The sequence below is a fragment of the Antedon mediterranea genome, chromosome 7, assembly GCF_964355755.1.
Source record: "Antedon mediterranea chromosome 7, ecAntMedi1.1, whole genome shotgun sequence".
Lineage (NCBI taxonomy): Eukaryota > Metazoa > Echinodermata > Crinoidea > Comatulida > Antedonidae > Antedon > Antedon mediterranea.
The window spans coordinates 7580981-7603729 of NC_092676.1; the positions used below are offsets into that span (position 1 = coordinate 7580981).

General features: G+C 33.0%; 1 protein-coding gene across 1 annotated transcript; it reads right to left on the bottom strand.

The window, feature by feature from the left end:
* Positions 1-4620: 4620 nt before the first annotated feature.
* Positions 4621-21870, bottom strand: LOC140055375 (uncharacterized). Its single transcript, XM_072100713.1, has 29 exons — positions 21636-21870; positions 20621-20863; positions 19736-20134; positions 19238-19501; positions 17743-17991; positions 16944-17192; positions 16267-16512; positions 15593-15838; positions 15230-15472; positions 14879-15124; positions 14308-14579; positions 13608-13781; positions 13292-13333; positions 12971-13076; positions 12378-12533; positions 11581-11677; positions 11229-11343; positions 10782-10849; positions 10539-10656; positions 10001-10104; positions 9785-9893; positions 9457-9680; positions 9117-9183; positions 8893-8975; positions 8057-8216; positions 7759-7824; positions 7546-7576; positions 6812-6865; positions 4621-6358 (listed from the first exon to the last, which is right to left on the bottom strand). Exons 1-29 carry the CDS (start codon positions 21868-21870, stop codon positions 6183-6185), a joined length of 4842 nt encoding a protein of 1613 aa, XP_071956814.1. The 3' UTR covers positions 4621-6182.
* Between the last annotated feature and the right edge of the window lie 879 nt (positions 21871-22749).

Consider the following 22749-nt stretch of genomic DNA (forward strand, 5'->3'; position numbering starts at 1 on the left):
TATTTGTTTGCTTATCTTCTCGTGCGTTACTTATGTTGCGTTACGTTTCTTTTTTGTTCTCAATATTAATTTATACAATTTTTTTTAAATTGATATTTCATATAAGATAAAATGAAACTGCCTATGTGTATTATACAACATTATTATGTAATATATTTTAAATAATATTATATATAATTTTAATATAATAATAATATTTGCAATATTTTATATCGTAAATACAAATTGTAAGTAGTAGTTGTACCAAGGTGACATCGGGTATGAAGCGTCTCACATACGCACAGAGCCAAAATCGCATCTTGGACTTGCATAGTGTATGGACTCTAACCTTACGGTTTTCATTAAATATATCATTGCATGCTACCATTCTAAATATCTGACTTTCAAACTTTTGCATTCCTCTTTTTTCATTTCATCCTTTTTATCTTGGTGAAAAGGGAGGATACTACATTTTCCTCCCCTGAGTTTATAGCCTCTCTACTCGAACACAAATAAGATCACAAATAAAATAGTTTAACAAGAAAATTTTAATCGTGTATTTTACCGCCATTTTTCATTTTTACATCTAAAATTTTAAATGAAAACTAATATAGTTAATACTGAATTCAAGCATCTTATTATGTAAATATCCCTGTATTTTAACTACTTTAAACACTTACTTTTAATTGTCACAAATGTACTTATATGTATATAATATATTCACCAATGAGAATTTAAATAAACGTGAGATGAACTCACACAAGACAACAAAAAAAGTATTGTGATTTAGTATCTCAATAATTAAAATATTATAATAACCACTTACATAGTTGGTATGTTTTCCACATCAATAGTATCTATAAAAATAAAGTTGTAATCATGTTTAACTGCTGTGGAGTAGCTTTAAAAACAAAGATATTCAAATAATCAACGAACGTATTCGTAAGACGTTTTGAATAACAGTTTCTGTAGCCAAACTGAAAAAGATGGTTACAACTGTTCGTAATAACAATAATTTTCACTGAAACAATATTTAAAAGATGACAATGGATTTGTTGACTTATATTCAAGATATGAATTAGCACAATTATGGAACCCATATTATAAAGTTCTTACGTATAAGAAAACAAATGTGCAAGTAGGCCTACCTTACAAAACAAATTCATGTTGCCTCATCTCCGGCCAATTGTCTCTTCATATTCCTCGGTAAATTGTCTTCAAACAGGCATTCAAAGACTGTTTAATTTAATCAATTATGCCATATTGATGGGGAAATAGTATATGAATCAATGATACAACAAAAACTTAGGACAAATATTCTGTACGTGTTTTCTAATGCATCGATTAATTCAAGTGTTTTGTTTTTATTATCTCCCCCGTTCCTTTGGCAATTCGATACAAGGTCAAACTCATTATTATTTTAATTAAAGGAAATCAATAACGTAACCAAACGAAAAAAAATGATCGCCTTTTGTACCTTTTGAATAATACGATGATCCTTAAAGATGTATTGTTCTCCAAAAACATGAAAAATAAAGATTAATAAAATCAAACTTTGAATAGATTATTTTGTCATTTTAATAAAGTTAATCACTTCCGTAGAAACAGAAAGCGAAAAAATAATGTTTTCACTTATAAAATGACAAAATAAATGGTTAAATTCAACTAAAAATCCATTGGCTGGCAGCCAATTTGACTATTTTTTTTCCTTTAAATTACTGTTTTTCAGGTAAATACATTTTTTTCGATCTAGTTTTTGGTCAAATTGGATAAACTATTATGTGATATTAAAATGGCATATTCAACAGAAATTTTTTTAATAATTCTTTTTCAGGGGGACAATACATCTTTAAAACAATATTCAACAGTGAGAAATTTAGTAAAGAAAATTTAAATTTAAGAAAATTGAACGAAAACAACATATCTTTGGATAATCAATTAATGTCACATGACTATTAAGGTATGAAGATAAATTTAATAAGATTTTGAATAGGCCATTTTGTTATTTTAATCAAGTTAATCAATTCAGTGTTTTCACTTCTAAAATGACAAAACAAACGGTTAAATTCAACCAAAACCCATATTCTGGCAGCCAATTAGAATATTTTGAGTTTAAAGTTATTTAGGTAAATACTTTTTTTTAAATCCAATTTTTGGTAAAAGATTTTTACTTTACTACGCTAACGACAAAAATATTTACTGTTTATGGTCGTTAGCAATTCAAACTATGTGTCTTTAGTCTATAGTTTGTTCAAAATTATGAAGTATTGTAGCCTCATAATTGATTTTTTTTTCTTCTTAGGCAATCAATCGTTTACCATGTGTAATTAGGAAATTAACATTTTGAATCTGCATCGATTTTAATTGTTCTTTAATAGGCAAATTGTGATGCTTTTATTTTCCACTGATTACTATATCATAAATGGGCATGCGCAGACGCACATAATGTGTTCTGCGCATGTTACCATAATATTGTATACATATTTTAAAATTTCGATGTTTGGCCATTTTTCGACCCTTTCATTCGTAACTGGTTACTATATCATAATTAGCATGTTACCTCAACATACATAGGCCTATTTTAAAATGTCGATTGTCCATTTTTCGAAAATATAGTACAGTGTAGGCCTACATGGATTTTTTCCAAAAAAATGGTCAAATCTCGAATCTCGACCCATTTATTTTTCGACGTAGGCCTAATAGTCTAGGCAAAAAATGTGAAAAAAATGAGTTAGGGGGAGTGGAATGTTAGAGGCTGTCAACATAGCCAGATATCCTAATTAAACCCTTCTGATCACTCTAAGCCCTGTTGACACTTAATTTTTTGCCTCGTCTTGAAATGGCGGCCATTTTTCAAAATGGCCGCCATTTTTTTATAAAATGTGGATAAAATCAGATCTAAATAAGGTAGATACACAATCTTGGTGTCTAAACACATGTACTTCAGACACGGAATCCATTAGGCCTTGTTGACACTTCAGTTTTTGCCTCTTATTAAAATGGCAGCCATTTTTCAAAATGGCCGCCATTTTTATATAAAATGTGCATAAAATCAGATCTAAATAAGGTAGATACACAATCTTGGTGTCTAAACACATGTACTTCAGACATGGAATCCATTAGGCCTTGTTGACACTTTAGTTTTTGCCTCGTATTAAAATGGCAGCCATTTTTCAAAATGGCCGCCATTTTTATATAAAATGTGGATAAAATCAGATCTAAATAAGGTAGATACACAATCTTGGTGTCTAAACACATGTACTTCAGACACGGAATCCATTAGGCCTTGTTGACACTTCAGATTTTGCCTCGTATTTTATAGAAATGTGCATAAAATCGGATCTAAATAAGGTATATGCCCGATCTTGGTGTCTAAACACATGTTTTTTTCAGGCAAGGAATCCATTAAATCTATAATAAATAAATTTAAATAGTTTAATTAATTAATTTTTAAAGTTAAGTGCACAGTAGCTAACATTTTTCAAAATGGTTACCTAATTTATCTGTTCATGAAATCGAAAATCTGGAATTTGTTTTACAAATTGGTAAAGGTTTAGTTTGTATAGAGCCATGACTAGGATTTTAAAGCCTCAGCTTTTGTTGAATTCATTTGCATGTAACTTCACAGATGTTTCATCTTGACTGTGTAGGCCCTCCTATTAGGCCTACATAAACTAATATTATTTACCTCCGCTAAGGAGATATATATGTAGTCTATCGCGTACCCAAATCAGCTGGATTTGAACTATGTCAAGCTAATATCTAAAGCAAAAAAATGTATCATTCAACATACTCCCTATCAGTGGATATATTTTGCCAAGTACTTCACTCAGTTTCTGAGTGCTTTCATTTGTTTGTCTGTTTGTTAGCAGGATTACTCAAAAAGTTATTGCAAGATCTTTACCAAAATTAGGGTTAGATAGATATGTGGTCAAGTTCCACTCCTTTACATTTTAGAGGCAATCCGGACCACGGTCCCAATTTTGGACCACTTTTTAGTATTATTTTCAGACCTGCTATTTTTAAGAGATAGGAGAGAATTTTCAAAAGCCGGCGAGCAGTCTTAAAGTAAAGTAAACTGAATCTGCATTTTCTCGAGAACTACTTGTCCAAAAAACTTTTTTAGATCTGATTTTATGCATATTTTATATAAAAATGGCGGCCATTTTAAAAAATGGCTGCCATTTTAATACGAGGCAAAAACTGAAGTGTCAACAAGGCCTAATGGATTCCGTGTCTGAAGTACATGTGTTTAGACACCAAGATTGTGTATCTACCTTGTTTAGAACTGATTTTATGCACATTTTATATAAAATTGGCGGCCATTTTGAAAAATGGCCGCCATTTCAATACTAGGCAAAAATTGAAGTTTGAACAAGGCCTAATGAATTCCGTGTCTGAAGTACATGTGTTTAGACACCAAGATCGTGCATCTATCTTATTTAGATCCGATTTTATGCACATTTTATATAAAATTGGCGGCCATTTCAAGACGAGGCAAAAAATTAAGTGTCAACAGGGCCTAGAGTGATCAGAAGGGATTAATTAGGATATCTGGCTATGTTGACAGCCTCTAACATTCCACTCCCCCTAAATTGATTTCTAAGCATCTTTTCAGATTTTTGTCCTAGACTATAACTGGTTACTAAATCATAAACTTGCATGCGCAGACGCACTTAATGTGTTCTGCGCATGTTACCATAATATTATATACACATTTTAAAATGTTGTTATTTGTACTATACAGGAATTTTTCAAAAAATTTACAAATTTCGACCCTTATACTTTTCGACGTAACTAGTTACTATATCACAAATTGGCATACTCAGACGCAAAATAATGTGTTCTGAGCATGTTACAATAATATTATACTTCTATATACTGTAGCTGAAATAAACTTTGATGCCAGGTTTTATTATACTGTACAATCTACTATTGCATTTTTTATTCAACAAAAAAATATTTAAAAAATCGTGAATACAATTTTACATTTTGTATTTTCCATTATTATTGTTATATTATAATATACTTATAATATTAATATAAACACAACAGGCATAGAAATAAATTCCAAACCGAAAATTATTTAATTAATTTTTGAAACGATAAAGATGAGGAAATCTGTGAGAATGAGAAAAAGTCGCCCCAACCGAAGCTCGAACTCGGACCGTCTGCTTGATATGCAGTTGCCCTAACCATTAGACCACAGGGGCTTTCATGGTATTGCTCTTTAACTCGATTGGATAACGACCCTTTAACATTCTCGGCGTGGTACGGTTGGAACACAACTAGTCCTCAGTTGTACGCACGCGCACCAGAGATCAAATTGATACGCCCTCATCTATAATTCAGTATATTTATTCACTAAGCGGGATTTCGAGAGATACTTTTATATATATATATATAAACACAACAGGCATAGAAATAAATTCCAAACCGCTCGTTGGTACAATGAAAATTATTTATATTTTATTAATATAAATATATAATATTAATAATACACATTATATAACACCTTAGTAGATTTCTGGCATTTGATTGGACGATCATGGGTCGCATGGCGTTCAATAGTACGCATCATTGAACGGTCGTTTAATAGTACTTTTTAGGGAAAAAAATCGCGTTTGGAAAATATTTTTGTTTATTAGTCACTGGTTGATAAACAGTGTCTTAGGCTGCTTTTGTGCTTTCTTTTGGCATCTCGTGACTATGATTTTATATTTTCTTCTTGCGTCATATTTGTTTAATTTGTTGATTTGTATTATATTTGTATTGTATCCTTTGCCTGAATAAATAATAATACTATTGCTTTTGACATACAACAGAAGATGTGTGATAACTAGTATCACGACAGAAGTACATTTTTGGAGAGATACATGTACTAATTTAGACCAAAAAAGCATTTTTTGATTAGTAATCGATCGTTTTTATTATGTTGATTATTTAATGGGAACTTCTCTACAATATGTGGAATTGTTTGAAAAAAAATGAAGTACAACTACATTTTTGTACTGTTTCCTCGTTCAACTCATGCCATTATTTGTACCATACACACACCAACATTCATTATTTACATATTCATTTTATTTATATTCATATCTTATTTTTTCTATAGATCTATATATTAATACAGGGTCATTGACCAACATTTTGAAAATACAGAATAAATCCACATTACCATTAAATCCTTTTTTTTTTTTTTATTATTTTCCAAAACAAGCATCGTCACTGTCATAATCATCACTTTCTTTATCACTTTTATTTAGATAATCTTTTTCTGAATCGAATGGTATTGAATTTTTCTTATCACTAAGTTCTTCTGATGAAACCCTTTCCTCATCATTCGATTCCTCAGATTCGGTTTCTGATTGATTCTCCACTAAGAAAGATAAATATTACATTTAAAATAAAAAAAATAAAAATAATACGGTAATTTAAAATATTGTTGAAACAACGCAGACACAAACCAACCCTTTGATCTCCGGAGCTCAACATCCTGTAGTTGAACGATTTCTCTTTTATCGTGCTAGGATCATGATAATTAAGTCACGACAATCTATATAAACGAGCCTACACCTATTTGCTCAAAATCATTCTCATATAAAGACTCATTGAGTATTGTAATTATTTATTTATCATGACTTGATATTCAGGAAGAGGAATAATTATAACGGTTTATTAAGCATATTCCCACAATAATTGTCTTGGTTCCTGTGGGACGCCGAAGCGCTCAATTTCTTTAATCAATCACAAGTGGCGGATCTCAATAGAGTAAAAATAAGATAGAAAATTAGCTTCCAAGCCAAAAAAAAAAAAAACTTGTTTTGCCTACCGGTATCTAATTCTGTAGTAGATTCTCCATGCAAATCAATGCAACTTACATCATCTATTGAAAAAACAATATAAATACGTATGAAAAGATGATTATTTATATAATGAATGAGAACGCCCTAACCGAGATTCAAACCCGGAAGGTTCTGCTTGATATGCAAATGGCCATTAGACCACTTGGACTTTCATGGTATTGTTCGAACCCGATTAGATAACACTCTCGGCGTGGTACAGCGGAACAGCGCTAGTCCTTCAATTGTACGCACGCGCACAAGAGATCAAATTGATACGCCTTCATCTAATCAGTTTTTATTCACGAAGCGGGATCTCCGAAGAGATACTTTATTACCATATAAACACAACAGGCAAAGAACACCCGGTAATATACTGAAAATTGATGAATTAATTTGAAGCGATAAGATAATTAAATCTGTGAGAATGAGAAAGAAAAAAAGTCGCCCCAATCGAGATTCGAACCATTAAACTTTCATGGTATTGTTGAAACACGATTGGATAGCCAATATTTAACACTCTCGGCGTGGTACAGCGAAAAACTATTATAACACACAAAAAACACTTTGTTGACTTGTTTAGCATTTCAATAAATTGCTTGTGACTTTAATATGATATTTATAAATGATTAATCACAATAAAACTCCACAATTTCAATACAATTTAAAACTGTTTCCATTTCATTAGTTAGTTTCATTAATTGAACAAACAGTGTATACAAACCAATCGTCGTATCTAGCGATAATTCACTTTCCTGTGAGTAGAAAAAAAAAAGAGTTATTAGAATAAGCATTTTAATAAAGAATTCCTAAATGTCTGAGAGAGTTGGGGAAAATAGAGAGATTTAACTGGACAGTTATCATGGATATGACAATTACAAATACAGTAGTGCTCCGAATCTCTGCCTCATCACTAATAGTAAAAACTTCTACTTACAATTTTGGTGTCACGTGCTAATGTTTGAGAGGACAATGACGGATTGATTCTTCGAACTTGGTGCATCTATAAATCAAAACATGAAATCGACTTTAATATGAAATTATGTAAATTTGAAATCACTAGACTTGTTTTTTCGCAAACATTCTCAGTGTACTTATAAATATATAAAGTGAAAATTACGTCAGAGTAGGGCAAAACAACTGACCAATTACTCCTGAAGCAAAACTACTTTACTTTAGTTACAAAAATGTATAATCTGAGGATGTTTATGTTTTAATACCTGTTGTAAACATACCTCGTAAGAACAGTAGCAATAGATGGCGACAATGATACCATTAGAAGCAAAAAGTAAACTGAATAATAGCCAGAATACGTATTCGTTATCCACCATTAGTGAAAACATCCAAGTACAGATAAGGAAAGGGAAAAGAAAACAACTGCATTTCAAACAGCGTCTACAGTACGGTAGAATAAAAGTAAATATCCGTTATTAATCCTCAATTAAACCCTGTAATAATAATAATAATAATAAGATTTTTATAGCGCACATACCACTCCAGAGTGCTCAAGGCGCATTTAAAAATAAAAAAGAAATAAATCATACAAATTCTGGCAAATAAAATGCAATTTCTTTGGAGGGTCCCCATCCGTTGTCATTCTGTCGCGGTCCCGGACCCCTACCTAGGTGACCAAACAAAGGAGCAGGATACACATTTGCCTTGCCACAGACGACCGGGTGCTCAGAGACAACAACCAAGACAGAGGCACCCCAAAGAGAATGCTGGCCAGGAAAAGGTATACAAAACAATTCTAAGTCTAAACAACTTTAAGAAACCTCATGATTTCCATATGCCTTAATGAATAAATGTGTTTTTAATAATTTTTTAAAAGTATCAACAGTTTTGCAAAATCTTATAGAGCTCGGTAGAGCATTCCACAGACGAGGAGCAGTAACGGAGAATGCTGTCTACAATATCAAACTTCATGTGAAAAAAATTGATCTGCCCATATATGGACACGATGACATCATTCACTACCCACATTTTGGAAGTATCAGAATACATTGTTGTTATAATATATACTATAGAAATGATTCAAATATGTCACTTTTACCATACCGGGTTTACTTACCGTATTTGGGCTGCAATATACTCTTTTCGTTTCATTTCATTGAATTTCGTTCGAAATATTATGATGATTAGAATCATCCTAATCTGTAATAAAGAAAAGAAATCAGAACACATCCCATATCTTCTTGTTTAGATCACAGGGTCTACATAGGTTATATGCTGTACCGTTGTAACTAACAGTTGTAAGCATAATATCATAGCAAAGACAAAAGAATGATTTCTTACAAGAATCAGGGTCATTACTGGGAATATGAACGCAACTAAACTGCCAGTCTCAAATTTCAGCCAACATCTGAAATAAGTGATAAACATTGTGATTATCTACTATGATGTAAAGAGGTGAGTTATTACAGTTATTACAGACATCACTTTATTTTATTTATTTTATTTTATTAAATTGAAACCAACAGCCGTAGCCTAATTACCGCCATTAACAGGTTTGATATTGCTAATTACAATTTTGAATTCAGTTTTTTCAGACTTTTAAATTTAGTCAACGTTAATTACATGAGATCAATATATTAACAACGATATCTATCTATATTATTATCATTAATTTGCTTACCCACTTATTTCGTTATAACCATAGTGAATACCAAAGAATAAGCCTGATGTACATGCGGCGCCTCCCCATCCGCAAAGTAGATACCCCGGTCTCTTGGATACAGTTAAGCCTTTTATTCGTGCTTTTGTTTTTAGCATGTAGAAGTATATGCATTCAACAATCAACCACGTAAGGATGGACATGTAGAAAAAGTGTATTAGAACACCAAACGTGGTGCACAAAATCTATAGCAATAAACAGAAATAAACAGAGTTAGACCTAGTCATAATCAATGTTACTTTGTAATACTTATTTAGGAGATGGGATCAAAATGTTTTCTTATACGTACGCTGTAGTCCATTGTCTCTGAACTGATGATAAATGTTACCGTTAACAACAATCCAGCAATTAACAAGTTACAATATATAAGGATTGACACAGGTCCCTTAAAAATGCCCCTGTAAATAAAAAGTAGACACAGTAGAGAATGGATCAATAATAAATATTCTTCAATCAAAAAACATGATTAATGTTAATGAATCTCACTACGGAAAAAATGTCTTACCAAGTAAAATGAATAAATTTCAAAACGTATATACTCGCGATTATTGAGATAAGACAGAGTAGATAAATGCCCATACGTTCTCCTAAGCGTTTAAAATCAAAATCCTACAAAGAAAAACAGTTTTGATATTAAATAAAATAGTGATAATACCAGGAAAGAATGAACTTGCATTCACTCTTCACTGATAATACATTATATTATTGGTAACTCTTAAATATTCATATTTTTTATTTTTCTTGAAAGTACGTGGATATATTATGCAACTCAGAGGTTAGGCAAAAAACTTAGACTTAGCAAAAGACGGCGTGCTACTTGATATTTCAGCCAATATTGAAGATATAATTAGCTCGAGATTTGGGTAAGTTTTTGTGACATTACCAAACCAATCGAATTTCCTGAAAATTAATAGGCATGGTCTATGTGTAGTTGTAAAAACACTTCAAAAAGATAATTGGAAATTGTTGACGTTTGTGCAAATAAACATACAAACAAACAAAGTAAATATATGAAAAAGACAAAATAATCCAATGTAACGTACGCTATATTTTTCAGTTGGTACAAATATACCGAACGTGGTGGTGTGGTCACAATGGCATTCAACTGGTGACATTATCTCAATGACATCAGTGCGCCTACATCCCGATGTAGACCATTTACTAAAATAAAACAAACATTGAAGATGTAAGTAATTGTGTCTTCAAAGATGCCTTCATATGCACTGCACTTTTAGGCGTATGAGCAGAAAATAAATATATATGGACTGTATGGCAGACAATCATACCTTCTGTCTTCATCCCAAAAGCTGCATACAGCATGCTCCTTGTTGTATAGTTCGTATTCATTTATTTTCTGAGAATGATAAACGTAAACACTTCAACATCATCGTCATGATCAATGGAAAATTATGATTAATTCTACACACAAGACAATATTTTGTTTAAGCGTCTCCGCGTTAACATACAGGAGAACCTTGGGGACCCATAAGTGTTCCTTTTTCTGATAAAATAGGCTCAAGTTAAAATATATGCAAGCCTAATTCAATTAACTAAAGATAATTGTATTTTATTTGTTGCTTTATCCAGAAGTTATCCAGATGGCACTAAAATGCACCACAGCGTTAATATTTTGAGTAGAAGATTTTTAATTCTTTAAAAGACACATGTTATTAAGTATTGAAATTGGGGTTTTTCTTTTCAGATATGTACATTGCAATGGCCTTGTTACATACTGTGTATAATTCCATAGAATAGTCAACAGCTACTGAGTATTTTGATGTGTTTAATGCTACCGTGCACGTGATCAGGCCAGTGGCCAGCTCATACGGAACAGGTACGATGTATTCACTGTTGCAAAGAAGAAAAAGGATTATTTATATCCATAGAAATTTCGTTAATTAAAAGTCTAGCTATTTTTTACTTGTTGATTAGTTTGTTCAGTTCAATGGGATATCATATCTTTCTGTAAGTTGGCACATTATTACCGTATTTTTTTATAGATATAAGTTAATGTCAAACATATTCATTCCTAAAGAATGTACAGTATTTATTTTAATTTTAAAATACATGATATTAATTACGTACGCTTCATTTTCGTCAAAAGTCACCGATGATTTTTCATTCCCGTCACTTTCTTCAAACACTGTTTGGTCGTAATATGATACTACCATATATGCCGTTTCTGAAGGAAAGAATATTAGAGACTGTTCATTTTCCTATCGAGTCGAAAAGTCATTAGTCATGCATGGAAACATGCGAAGAGTGACTATTATGGAAACAATAGTTAATAATAAATGGAGAGGAAGTCCGCATAGAAAATGAAAAAGAGTTGAAGGCGGTAACATCATCACGTAATCTGCGTTCTAGTGATACGCTGCTTCTACATTAGCCTAGTCTCACCGCTCATGGGGAGACAGAACTTTTTTCCGTTACTGCTCCTCGTCTATGGAATGCTCTACCGCGCTCTATAAGATTTTGCAAAACGGTTGTTTCTTAAATGTTTTATACTTAAAATTGTATAGTGTACTTTTTCCGGGCCAGCTTTATCTTTGGGGTGCCTCTGTCTTGGTTGTTGTCACTGAGCACCCGGTCGTCTGTGGGAAGGTAAATGTGTTTCTTGCTCTTTTCTTTAGTCACCGAGGTAGGGGTCCGGGACCGCGACAGGACGAGAACGGATGGGGACCCTCCAAAGAAATCGCATTTTATCTGTCAGGAATTTGTATGATTTGTTTTTTATTTTAAATGCGCCTTGAGCACTTTTGAGTGGTATGTGTGCTATAAAAAATTATCATTATCATTTTTATTATTATTATTATTTATCATGGTTTGAAATTTAAATTAAAGACCAATGGTTAGGTAATACTGTAATATAAGCAACTTACCGGGAACATTTCCCGCTGAACTCGGATCAATTCTCAGAAATCCTATGTCGTTTTTTCCAATCTTTTTGGCATTATCCGTTTCTGTATCTAAAACATTTTCTTTGGGTTGAATATGAAACGACCAGACACGATTCTTAGTGAACGCGATGTTTGATGCTACAAAAAAGAATTGCACGACTTTTACGCTACTACATTTTTTTTTTCTTTTATTTAAAACATATTTACACAGGATAAAAACATATCGGGTATAGATATTGCACATACGGTTCTGTTTTTTAGCAATAGATATGATTAAAAATAAAAACTTACAATAAAACTTTAAAGGCTCATATTTTTTTTGGGGAGGGGTAAAGTATTATAGCTTGTTTGTTTATTTGACCTTCCTCCACACTCCTTTTTACTATATCTACATATAGCATATTACTATGTTGCAATGTTTTATTGTAGTGTGGAAAAACAAATAAAGAAAGAATACATCTTAAATAGAGTTTCCTGTGTAAATGTGGACAAATCAACTACTGTATAATATTAGGAAAAGGTGAAAATGTTTATAAATAATCTAATGGAAAGGAAGGAATCTAATGAAATCTTACCAACTGATTCTGACGATCTTTTCCATGTTGAATTCGTTTCTCTAGTTGCAATTACTGTCAAGATTTTCTCAGACGCATGTACAATATCAATTTGTTCCACCATGTTCTATAAATTTTGTAACAAATAAATTATATTTCCACAATTAAATCATAACATACTCGATAAGAAAAATCAAACGATTTGTTACGTAAAACAGTTAGTAAGTACATTTTGTGGACACATTAAAATAAGAGATTTGATCCCATTTATAGCGAGTAAGTTATAACTTAACTTAATTCTTAATAAAACGTTGTTTAATTGTAACTAAAAACACATCTTACCTTCTTATGAGCTAGAACAGTGGTTGTCACGTTAACGGTCTCCTTTTGAAATAATGACAACAATAAATAAAATTAATTAAAAAATAATTACAATAATTAAATATGTAAAATTGTAACTAACGATATATTTGTATATACTTAAACAAGGCACACTGATGTTTCGATCAATATGTTTTGACTATTATAGATTTTATCGACAATTTGAGGTGTTGCGCCACTGATGCAAAAGTAAACTTACTATAAAAATAAACTTAGTTCACATGGTATTCATGCGATAGTTATAAGCTAGGCCTATCAGTTTGTTTTTATTTCCCACCTCTGTCATAATGCCTACTTCCCTATTTCCTATTAATGTCGTAGTTTCGGAAATAGTTAACAAAGTCATCTGCAAGTTGTCTATTTCATCTTCACTCAATGGTCTATACTTTTTCCGTTCGGTTGCAATGGCTGATATTTCCAAGATATCAACATCATCTGTCTTGTTATAAAGCTGTTGAAACAAACAGGATATTTTTATAATTAACTTTCTCTTTTTTCATACTTACTTAAGATTGCAGCACCAGAGTGGAGTGGACGTGGTAGTGAGCATTCTGCAAATGTATACTATAAAATACACATTTCTCTGTGACGTCTAAATTTCTACACTATAAAACTAGTTTGACAAAAAAAAAAGGTGTGAAATGCCCAAATATGGTAGTGATATCCCCCAATATGGTGCTGATATGACATTATCATGTCCATATATCACAATTTGTTGTCATATAAGGTTTAATAGGGTAGACAGAGCTTAAATGCTAAAACACCAGGCAGCTGCGTGTTGCAAAAGAGACGGGAGCAAATTATGTTGTTTTAATTGTAGGCCTTACTGCAAATTCTTAATAAGGAGTTTTCCTATTAAAGGCACAGACTAAAACTAAAAGATGTGACTCAGGTCTCTGTACCTAGACCACCATTGTTTTTTGTATAGTATATAAGATTTATATTTATTTTCAGTAAACAAATGCCATTATTCATACCATGACTCGTAGGTCACTGAAGGCAATTCGGATAGTGACCGTAAACGTATGTGTCTGGATGTTTCCACTTTCATCAGTAGCTGTGTAAATCACTTCGGTGACCCCAACAGAAAATACATCTCCTGGGTCGTGAGTGGATTCTAGCAGGGGTAATGCTCCTGAGTTGTCATCCGGGTATGGTGGAGCCCATTCAACTGTTACATTTGAATAGATTGAATCTATAAACATCTGAATGTCTTCAGTGAAATTCGTAAAGTACGGCACATCTACGTCTATTTAAAATGAAGAATTTGAAGCTAAGTACAGTTAAAAAGAATAGCGGGGTAGGTAAATAGCAAACGCAGGAAATAAATAAAATAACACAACAGGAGATTGTTAGATATTTATTATTAAACAGAACATTACCAATGGGTTGTTTATATAGAACATAATTAGGAAGAACGGAAAATAGACAAAAGATGCATCATGTTGTGGAAATAGATAATACAAGAGGTTAAAATGGTTGGATGACAGGTAAATAGCCATTAATCATAAATATGTTGAAATGTATAATAGAAAAACAAGAAATTACCATTAACAGTAATTGTGAATTGACAAAGCTCAACATTCCCAGCCCCATCGACTGCGGTGTATGTTACTAAAGTATCGTATAAAGGGAAAATATCACCAGGATTGGCATCCGAGGTTACATGTGGTGGAACCTCAGAATTATCGTGCCATGTTGTTATAAACCAAGTTACATTTGCATAAGCAGTTCCTGGAATATTGTCTACATCAAAGTCTAAGGTGCAGTTTGTAAAATAAGGCTTTTCAACATCTGAATCAAAACGAAATATATATTATTATGTGTACACAACAACTTTTCAAGAAAAAAAATGGGTGTACGCTTTGAAAACAAACTTTAAAAACGTTACAACGTTACCTATAACAGTTATATTAAATTGACAATCCTGAAAATTCATCGCTCTATCTGTTGCATTATAAATTACAGTCGTTCCTCCAAGACGAAACACGTCATTCGGATTGTAGTTCGATACGATTTCATGAACACCAACGTTATCGGTGACATTTGGTAACTGCCACGTCACGTTTACGTATGGCGATCTGTACCATGTTGGTATGACTATATCAGTAGGACAGTAAATGAAGACAGGAGATTCTCGATCTGAAATAGAAAAAGTCGAAATACACTGTAAAAACTAAACAGGCAATTTTCAAAAATCTTCTACTTTATTATGCCATAGAATTGATGATGATTATTATTTAAAATAACCTTTAACCTTACCTAAGACAAGTATACTAAAAGTAAACCACTCAATATTTCCTGATTGGTCAATAGCTGTATACGTCACGTCCGTTAATCCTACATAGAATAAATCACCTGGAGAGTAGGTTGATGTGACGTTCAGAGGTTCACCAGAATTATCCCAAACATCAACAACTACCCAATTGACATGCGCAAAGTTCACGCTGACTTCCGTGAAAACGGTAATATTTGCAGTTAAGTTGAAGAAAACTGGAACTTCAGTATCTGATTACAAAAAAAGTGAAATGTAAGGTCTCGTTTACACTAGAAAATCTTTGCAAAACTCCGAGTTTGAAACGGGAGAAGCCTAGTCTACACATGAAAACTACCGTTTGTACATTCTGAGTTTGCTACAGTAATTTTTGAAGAAGTTCTTTAAAACTAGTCATGTCACTCTGGAGGTTCACATGACTACAAAGACTGATTTGATGGGCTGGTTTTCGACAAATAGAAACTAGTTATCTGCAATTTGCCAACTGGTTTACACTAACAAACATTTGCAATGATTTAGTGCCAGACTCGGAGGTTGCTGAAATATTGCTGTTTGACAAAGTGTGTCAACAGATCTACACTACCAAGGCCATGATATCCAGTAAGCAAGGGATGTTTTTAAAAATGTTTACTAGTCCTAAAATAACAAAAAAAATGTTCACCTAGTACAGTTATATTGAAGGAAAACTGATTGACGTTCTTAAATATATCATACGCCCAATAAGTCACAGTTGTGTCTCCTATCGGAAATGTCGTATTTGGTTGATGAGTTGAATTCACAAACACCTCTTCCATAGAATTATCGAATACAGTCGGAATAATCCATTCCATTAGAGCATGAGGCTGGCGTGAGTCTGTTTCTACTATTGTACTATTAGGTTGACTGGTGAATAAAGGAATTTCTTCATCTGCAAATAGCATTAATTACACTTAATTATACTGTATACAGGCTCATTTACACTAGGACGATAACGATCGACGATAAATAGACAAATATGCATTTTTCATACATAAAACAAAAGAAATATAAAAACTTTTTTATTCTAGAACAATAGAATAACCATTTATGCTTCCTTTGATGAAAATGATATTTTCACACGTCCAATAAAATGAAGTCTTGATTAGTAAGAGCAATAATATCGTGACAATAGAACGATTTTATTGTTTTTATTTATAATGACGTCATTTGATTAGAATTTTAAAAATATTATTTTTATCAAAGACAGCATAAATGATTATCCTATAGTTCAAAAACGAAAATCTTGCTAATTTTTTTTGTTTTATGTAATAAGCAATAAAAATAATTCTGCAAAAAAACATTAAAATAATTCCAAATTACCTAAAATTGCAATATAGAACGTATGTATAGCATAATTTCCAGCATCGTCGGTGGCAACACAGTTAACAGTATAGTTGCCAAACCTGAAGATATGTCCTGGGACGTACGTGCAGTTAATGATAGGGATCTCTTCTGAGTTGTCTCGTGCAATATCTGTTACAGACCACCAGACAGGTGATGTTGGCAAGCCCGGGTTTGTGTTTAACACAAGGTTATGAGATCCATTGAAGAAAATTGGATCTTCTGAATCTAAAAAAATATATAACGGAGAATATATATTATTATTCTTTAGAATAAGAGTTGGTTAGGTCAGGTTCATATTCTTGATTCAGGTAAGGTTGTGATTCTTGGTTAGGATCAGGTTGAGATTGGGATGTTGTTCTGCTCATTTTCAGATTCCTAGTTCAGGTCAAGTTGTGATTCCTGATCAGGGTCAGGTTGAGATTGCGATTTCTCGTTCTTGTCTGGTTCAGGTTCCATTTCCTGATTCAGGTGAGGTTCTGATTTCTGGTTAGGGTGCGGTTTAGGTTGCGACTTCTGGTTCTGGTCAGGTTCAGGTTCCAATTTCTGGTTCTGATCAGTTCCAATTTCTGGTTCAGGTCAGGTTCTGATTCCTGGTTAGAGTCAGGTTCAAGGTTGCGATTCCTGGTTAGGGTCAGGCTCAGGTTAGGGTTAGGATTTCTGGTTCTCCAATTCCAAATCGCCGTAACACAGAACAATCAATGTTAACAATCTGACTACAGGATAAATAATATAATGTGAGACGGTGTCTTATTAGATATAATTTTCAAAATCTTACCAAAAATTGTTATTGAAAAATTACATTGTGCCTCGTTGCCACTTAAATCAGTGGCAATGTAAGTCACTTCATGAATTCCAAGTCGAAAGACGTCGTTTGAATAAAAACTTTGGTTTACTACTAATGGACTCGCACCGGAGTTGTCTGATGCTGTAGGGTCGCTCCAGACAACGTTAGTTGTAGGTAGAAAAGCGTCTGCCGGCAAGGAAATGTCGTCAGGACAGCCAGAAAACACTGGAGATTCAGTATCTTTGATATTAAAAATTTTAAAAAGAATTAAATATGGCCTTACAATATTATATTTTTATAATGCATGATAATATTGGGATTTAATCAATTGATCGGAAAATAAATTTTTACTGTATACAATAATAATTAGCTTTTTAAAAAGTGTTCTAAAATCAAGTTATGTACTATGTTGCGATAAATCTGACCCCTGACCTATGACTGTCACGGTAAATCCACATGTTGCACTGTTTCCAGCATGGTGATATGTTCCCAAGTTACATGCCGTGCTGGAAATCACTGCACTGCAAAAGATGCTGTATTACGGATTTGGGACAAATATTTTCAAATGTGGAAATACAGCACAGCACAAAGGATGATGAAAAATCACCAATATCTCAAGCGAAGGAAAAATACATTTGATGTTTCACTTCACTTTATTCCAAGTCATATTTTTTTCACTTAAATTTTTTTTAAGAATGCTAATAATATGGAAAGGAATTGGGCAACCGAGACTCGAACTCGAACCGTCTGCTTGATATGCAGTTGCCCTAACCATTTGACCACTGGGGCTTTCATGGTATTGTTCAAACTCGATTGGATAGCGACTCTTTAACATTCTCGGCGTGGTACGGCGGAACAGCACTAGTCCTTAGTTGTACTCACGCGCAACAGAGTATATATATATATATATATATATAATAGTTTGTGTAAATAATAATACGTAATGATGATTAATTTTTTTTCTCTGAAAATAAGACAGATTTGATTAGATTATTCCACACCTTAGACCCAGAAAATTAAGAGAAGCCTTGACGGTCAACATTTGTATGCTTCAGATCTATAACAAGATTGTTTTTATTTCGCGTGTTATAATCATGATAAGAATCGAAGGTGTGGAAAAATCCATCAAATAACTGATTGATGACTGACTGATTGTAGAAGAACATTAAGTTTGCTACATTTTTTCATATAGATCGAATAATATGTTTAAAGTATTAGTTTTATTGAATAATGGAAAAGATGGATGTAGGTAGTGGACTTTACATTTCGCTCTGTGTCAAGTGTAAAAGTTACCACCTTGCTTGCCAACGTGATGTTCGAGCGTACATACGTCATAATGTTTGAGACGTAACACAAGTGATTTGACTAATCGCCAAGGATTATTCCTGTCGCTTTTCATTGGTCCACTCGCTTGCCTTGCGTCTACTGTAAGGTATTTGTCATTATTGATTGAAGAAAAAGTTGGTGTATTTTCCTTTAAACATACCTTCTACATATACTGTGAATTTGCAATAGCCAGTAGCTCCGCTATGCGTTGCTGAGATCTCTACTAGTGTTGTTCCAAGAATGAATTGATCTCCAGGTTGGTGTGAACTGGTAATCGGAACGTTTTGGTCTTCAAGAGTTACGACTGGAGGGGTCCATGTTGCAGTGGCGTAGTCAACACCACTTTCGGTTTCCATAACTATGTTGCTGGGACAAGATTGTTCCAATGCGGCAGCAAAATCAGGTGAAGGCCCACTACTGACAACTTTAAAAACATTTAAACAACAGATATTTCAGGATCAACCGGTTCGTATTTGGAGAATAATAATTACTGACACAATAAATATTGATTATATCATAAACGATATTACATGGCATACATTGTTACATTGTGGTACAAAATAATTTTACATTAATTTTCAACAATTGAGATATTGGCCCCTTTATCGGGGGATTGAAGCGTAATCAAAGTATATTATTTACACAAATAGTTAGTTACCATGTTTGCATATACCGCAATATCCAGCATTACACGAAACTTCTTCCCAGTGATAGCTTCTGCTTCTGTCAAACGCGTGACAATATTCCGACGACCGTGAATCTAAATCAGGTGCATCAACATCAATAAAGTCAACAGGAGTACCATCATTCCAATCTAGCTGCTCGTCAGTAAGTGTACCACTGGTAGATCCGACTGCTTCCAGGCCCATATAAACATTGTTGCGTCCAGAGTCTATACACATTTCCTTCAAAAATTCGTTCTCAGCATTTGAATGAATTGATACAGGTTCAGCATTCATAGACTGACAGTTGCTAACGTAATTGTTGTAGTTACTGGTGCTGCATTCCATTTTATAGCAGTTGTCTTCAAAAGTTGATCCGGTACATTCAGGTGATTCTATAATCAAAAACAAAATAATTACCTTCGCCAGAGGTTATGTTGTCAATGTATGTTTGTTTCGTTCTTTCTATATTAAGTCAGTTACCAGGATTACTCAAAAAGTTGAGTATTCATCTACTTGATACATGTTATTAATCATTAAGTTCACATTTGAATAAACATTTTAAATATTATTATCGTAGAGAGTATAATTATGCCAAATTGTATTTGTAAAATTTGTAAAATAGGTTAACAATAACACTGACTAACACTAATACTTAACTCGAATGATTACTTATCGGTAAAAGTCAGTCTGACCATTCTTATTTTGGAACACTTCACTAATTAACTAAACTAAACCAAACCAATGTGGTAACGACCAAGGGGGAAACAATTATTGTGCAATGTTTTCCCGGTCACTTCACACGTTCTATTATTCATTATAAAGTATCACAAGAACAATGACCTCCAAATGCCAAATTAAAAATAAAAAGATATACGAACCTAAAATCACTGAAAACTCGCAGATCGCTCTGTTGCACGAGAAATCGGTATAAATGTGAGAAACCCGGGTGACGCCAGCAAAGAATTCATCAGATTCGTACAAAACTACTTTAACGGGAGTGTCGTCAATATAATCGATGACTGTTGAATCTGGAATTGATAGTGATGATTTACTCGTTTCGACGTAGCCTAAGGTTATATAAACGTCATCGGGACAAAATGTAATATTCGGTATCTCTTCGTCTGTGGAGAATGAAATATCACAATGTAAAATTGATTTATTATCACAAAATATTACATAGTATAGGCCCACGGTACATAATTGTATTATTGTGATGGAACTAGTTACACACTGTTATGCGTAATTAAGTAATAGAATGAAAAGTGTTTCTCAACTGATTTGTGTCTCATGGTTCACTGCGAGTACAGTACGGAGTACAGTACGGAGTACAGTACGGAGTACAGTACGGAGTACAGTACGGAGTACAGTACGGAGTACAGTACGGAGTACAGTACGGAGTACAGTACGGAGTACGGTGTAACAAGCCTGATATGTTGTAAATAAAGTACGAATGAATTAAGCTAATTGTTGTTGTTTTGTACATGAGTATTGATCGACATCACACAGTATAAGTTTGAGAAATACTTTGATATGGCCATTAATTACAATGAGAAATGAATCGAATGTAAATGATTGCCTTTTTAATTAACACAAACTGTAAATATACCAAATAAAAATTCACGGTGTACAGACATCATTTTAAGGCGGAGGAATGTAGGTATTGTAATAATAAGAGTATAGTAATTGTAATTATCTGTAATTTTTACACCAAAGTCACAGTATGCTTGGCGGAACCAATGTGACAATTAATTACAATGACAAATGGATCGAACGTAGGCTTAAGTGATTGCCTTTTTAATTAACAAACTGTAAATATAACAAATATTCACTAAGTTCAGACATTTTACGGCGGAAGAATGATGGTTACAATAAGCGTATAGTAATTGTAATCACCTGTAATTGTTACACCGAAGTTACAGTTTGCTTGATGGTTCCCGTCATGGCTCTTTGCCACAATCCGTACAGTATGTCCGCCAAATTCAAAATACTGGCCACTTTGATGCGTAGACGAGTGCACATACCCATCGGACACGGCTACTTCTCCGTCCCAATAAATACGTTTCCGATTTGTTCCAAAATCAGCTGCTTGGGTTTTTTCTCCTGGACATTTAGTAAAGTCCACGGCCATACCTTTCAATGAATGAATAATAATTATTATTAAATGCTACTATTAAATTTAAATCTATAAAACTCTTTGAATTTTTGCAAACGCGACTCTGCAGCTCACTATGTCGGTCGGCTGGTCGGTCGGTCAGTCAGTCTGTAAACACGAACTTAAATTTGAGCACGTGACTATATAAATTATGAGAACTTAATCTTTTTGCCACAATGTTTAATAAATAAAACATATTTAAATTTGTATCCGTTTTTGTCGACAGGACCACAATGCAAAACAAGTTTATTTCTACTTGATTGTGTATTATCCTGTATAAATATGTTGTTAAATAAAAATAAATAAGTAAAAAAATGTAAAAAAAACATGAAATAATAGTGGCTAGAAGGATTTTAAATTTCTTAGAACATCAACGCTACAAGTTTAATAACTTGTTACTAAACTGTCAGCTATTGTTATAACATGATATATATAGTTAACATTTAGAGATAATGACATTTTAGGTGTTCATTCGTTCATTTCTTTCCACAAAAACAACCTACAATATCCTAAAAAAACAATTTGCACCAACGCTGATGTAAGTTGTATTGTGGAAGTACGGTAATTATGGTTTGAATCAGACTATTGCAACTGTCATGAATTCTGTTCTTAAAACTAAGTATGAATGTTATTGTGCATTTGTTACCACAATCTAAGCTTATATATTAAAATCGTTGTAAAACAGAAAACCGTGTTATTTTGTTTTATTATGAGGTTATCGATCAGAATGTAAAGATATGTTTACATTGGGCCCAGATTCCGGATTTAAATCGTAAATAAATAGGTGTAGTATTATATTATATTAATACGCTTTTACCAGTAGGCATGTAAACAAAAATTCCAAAATTTATATTC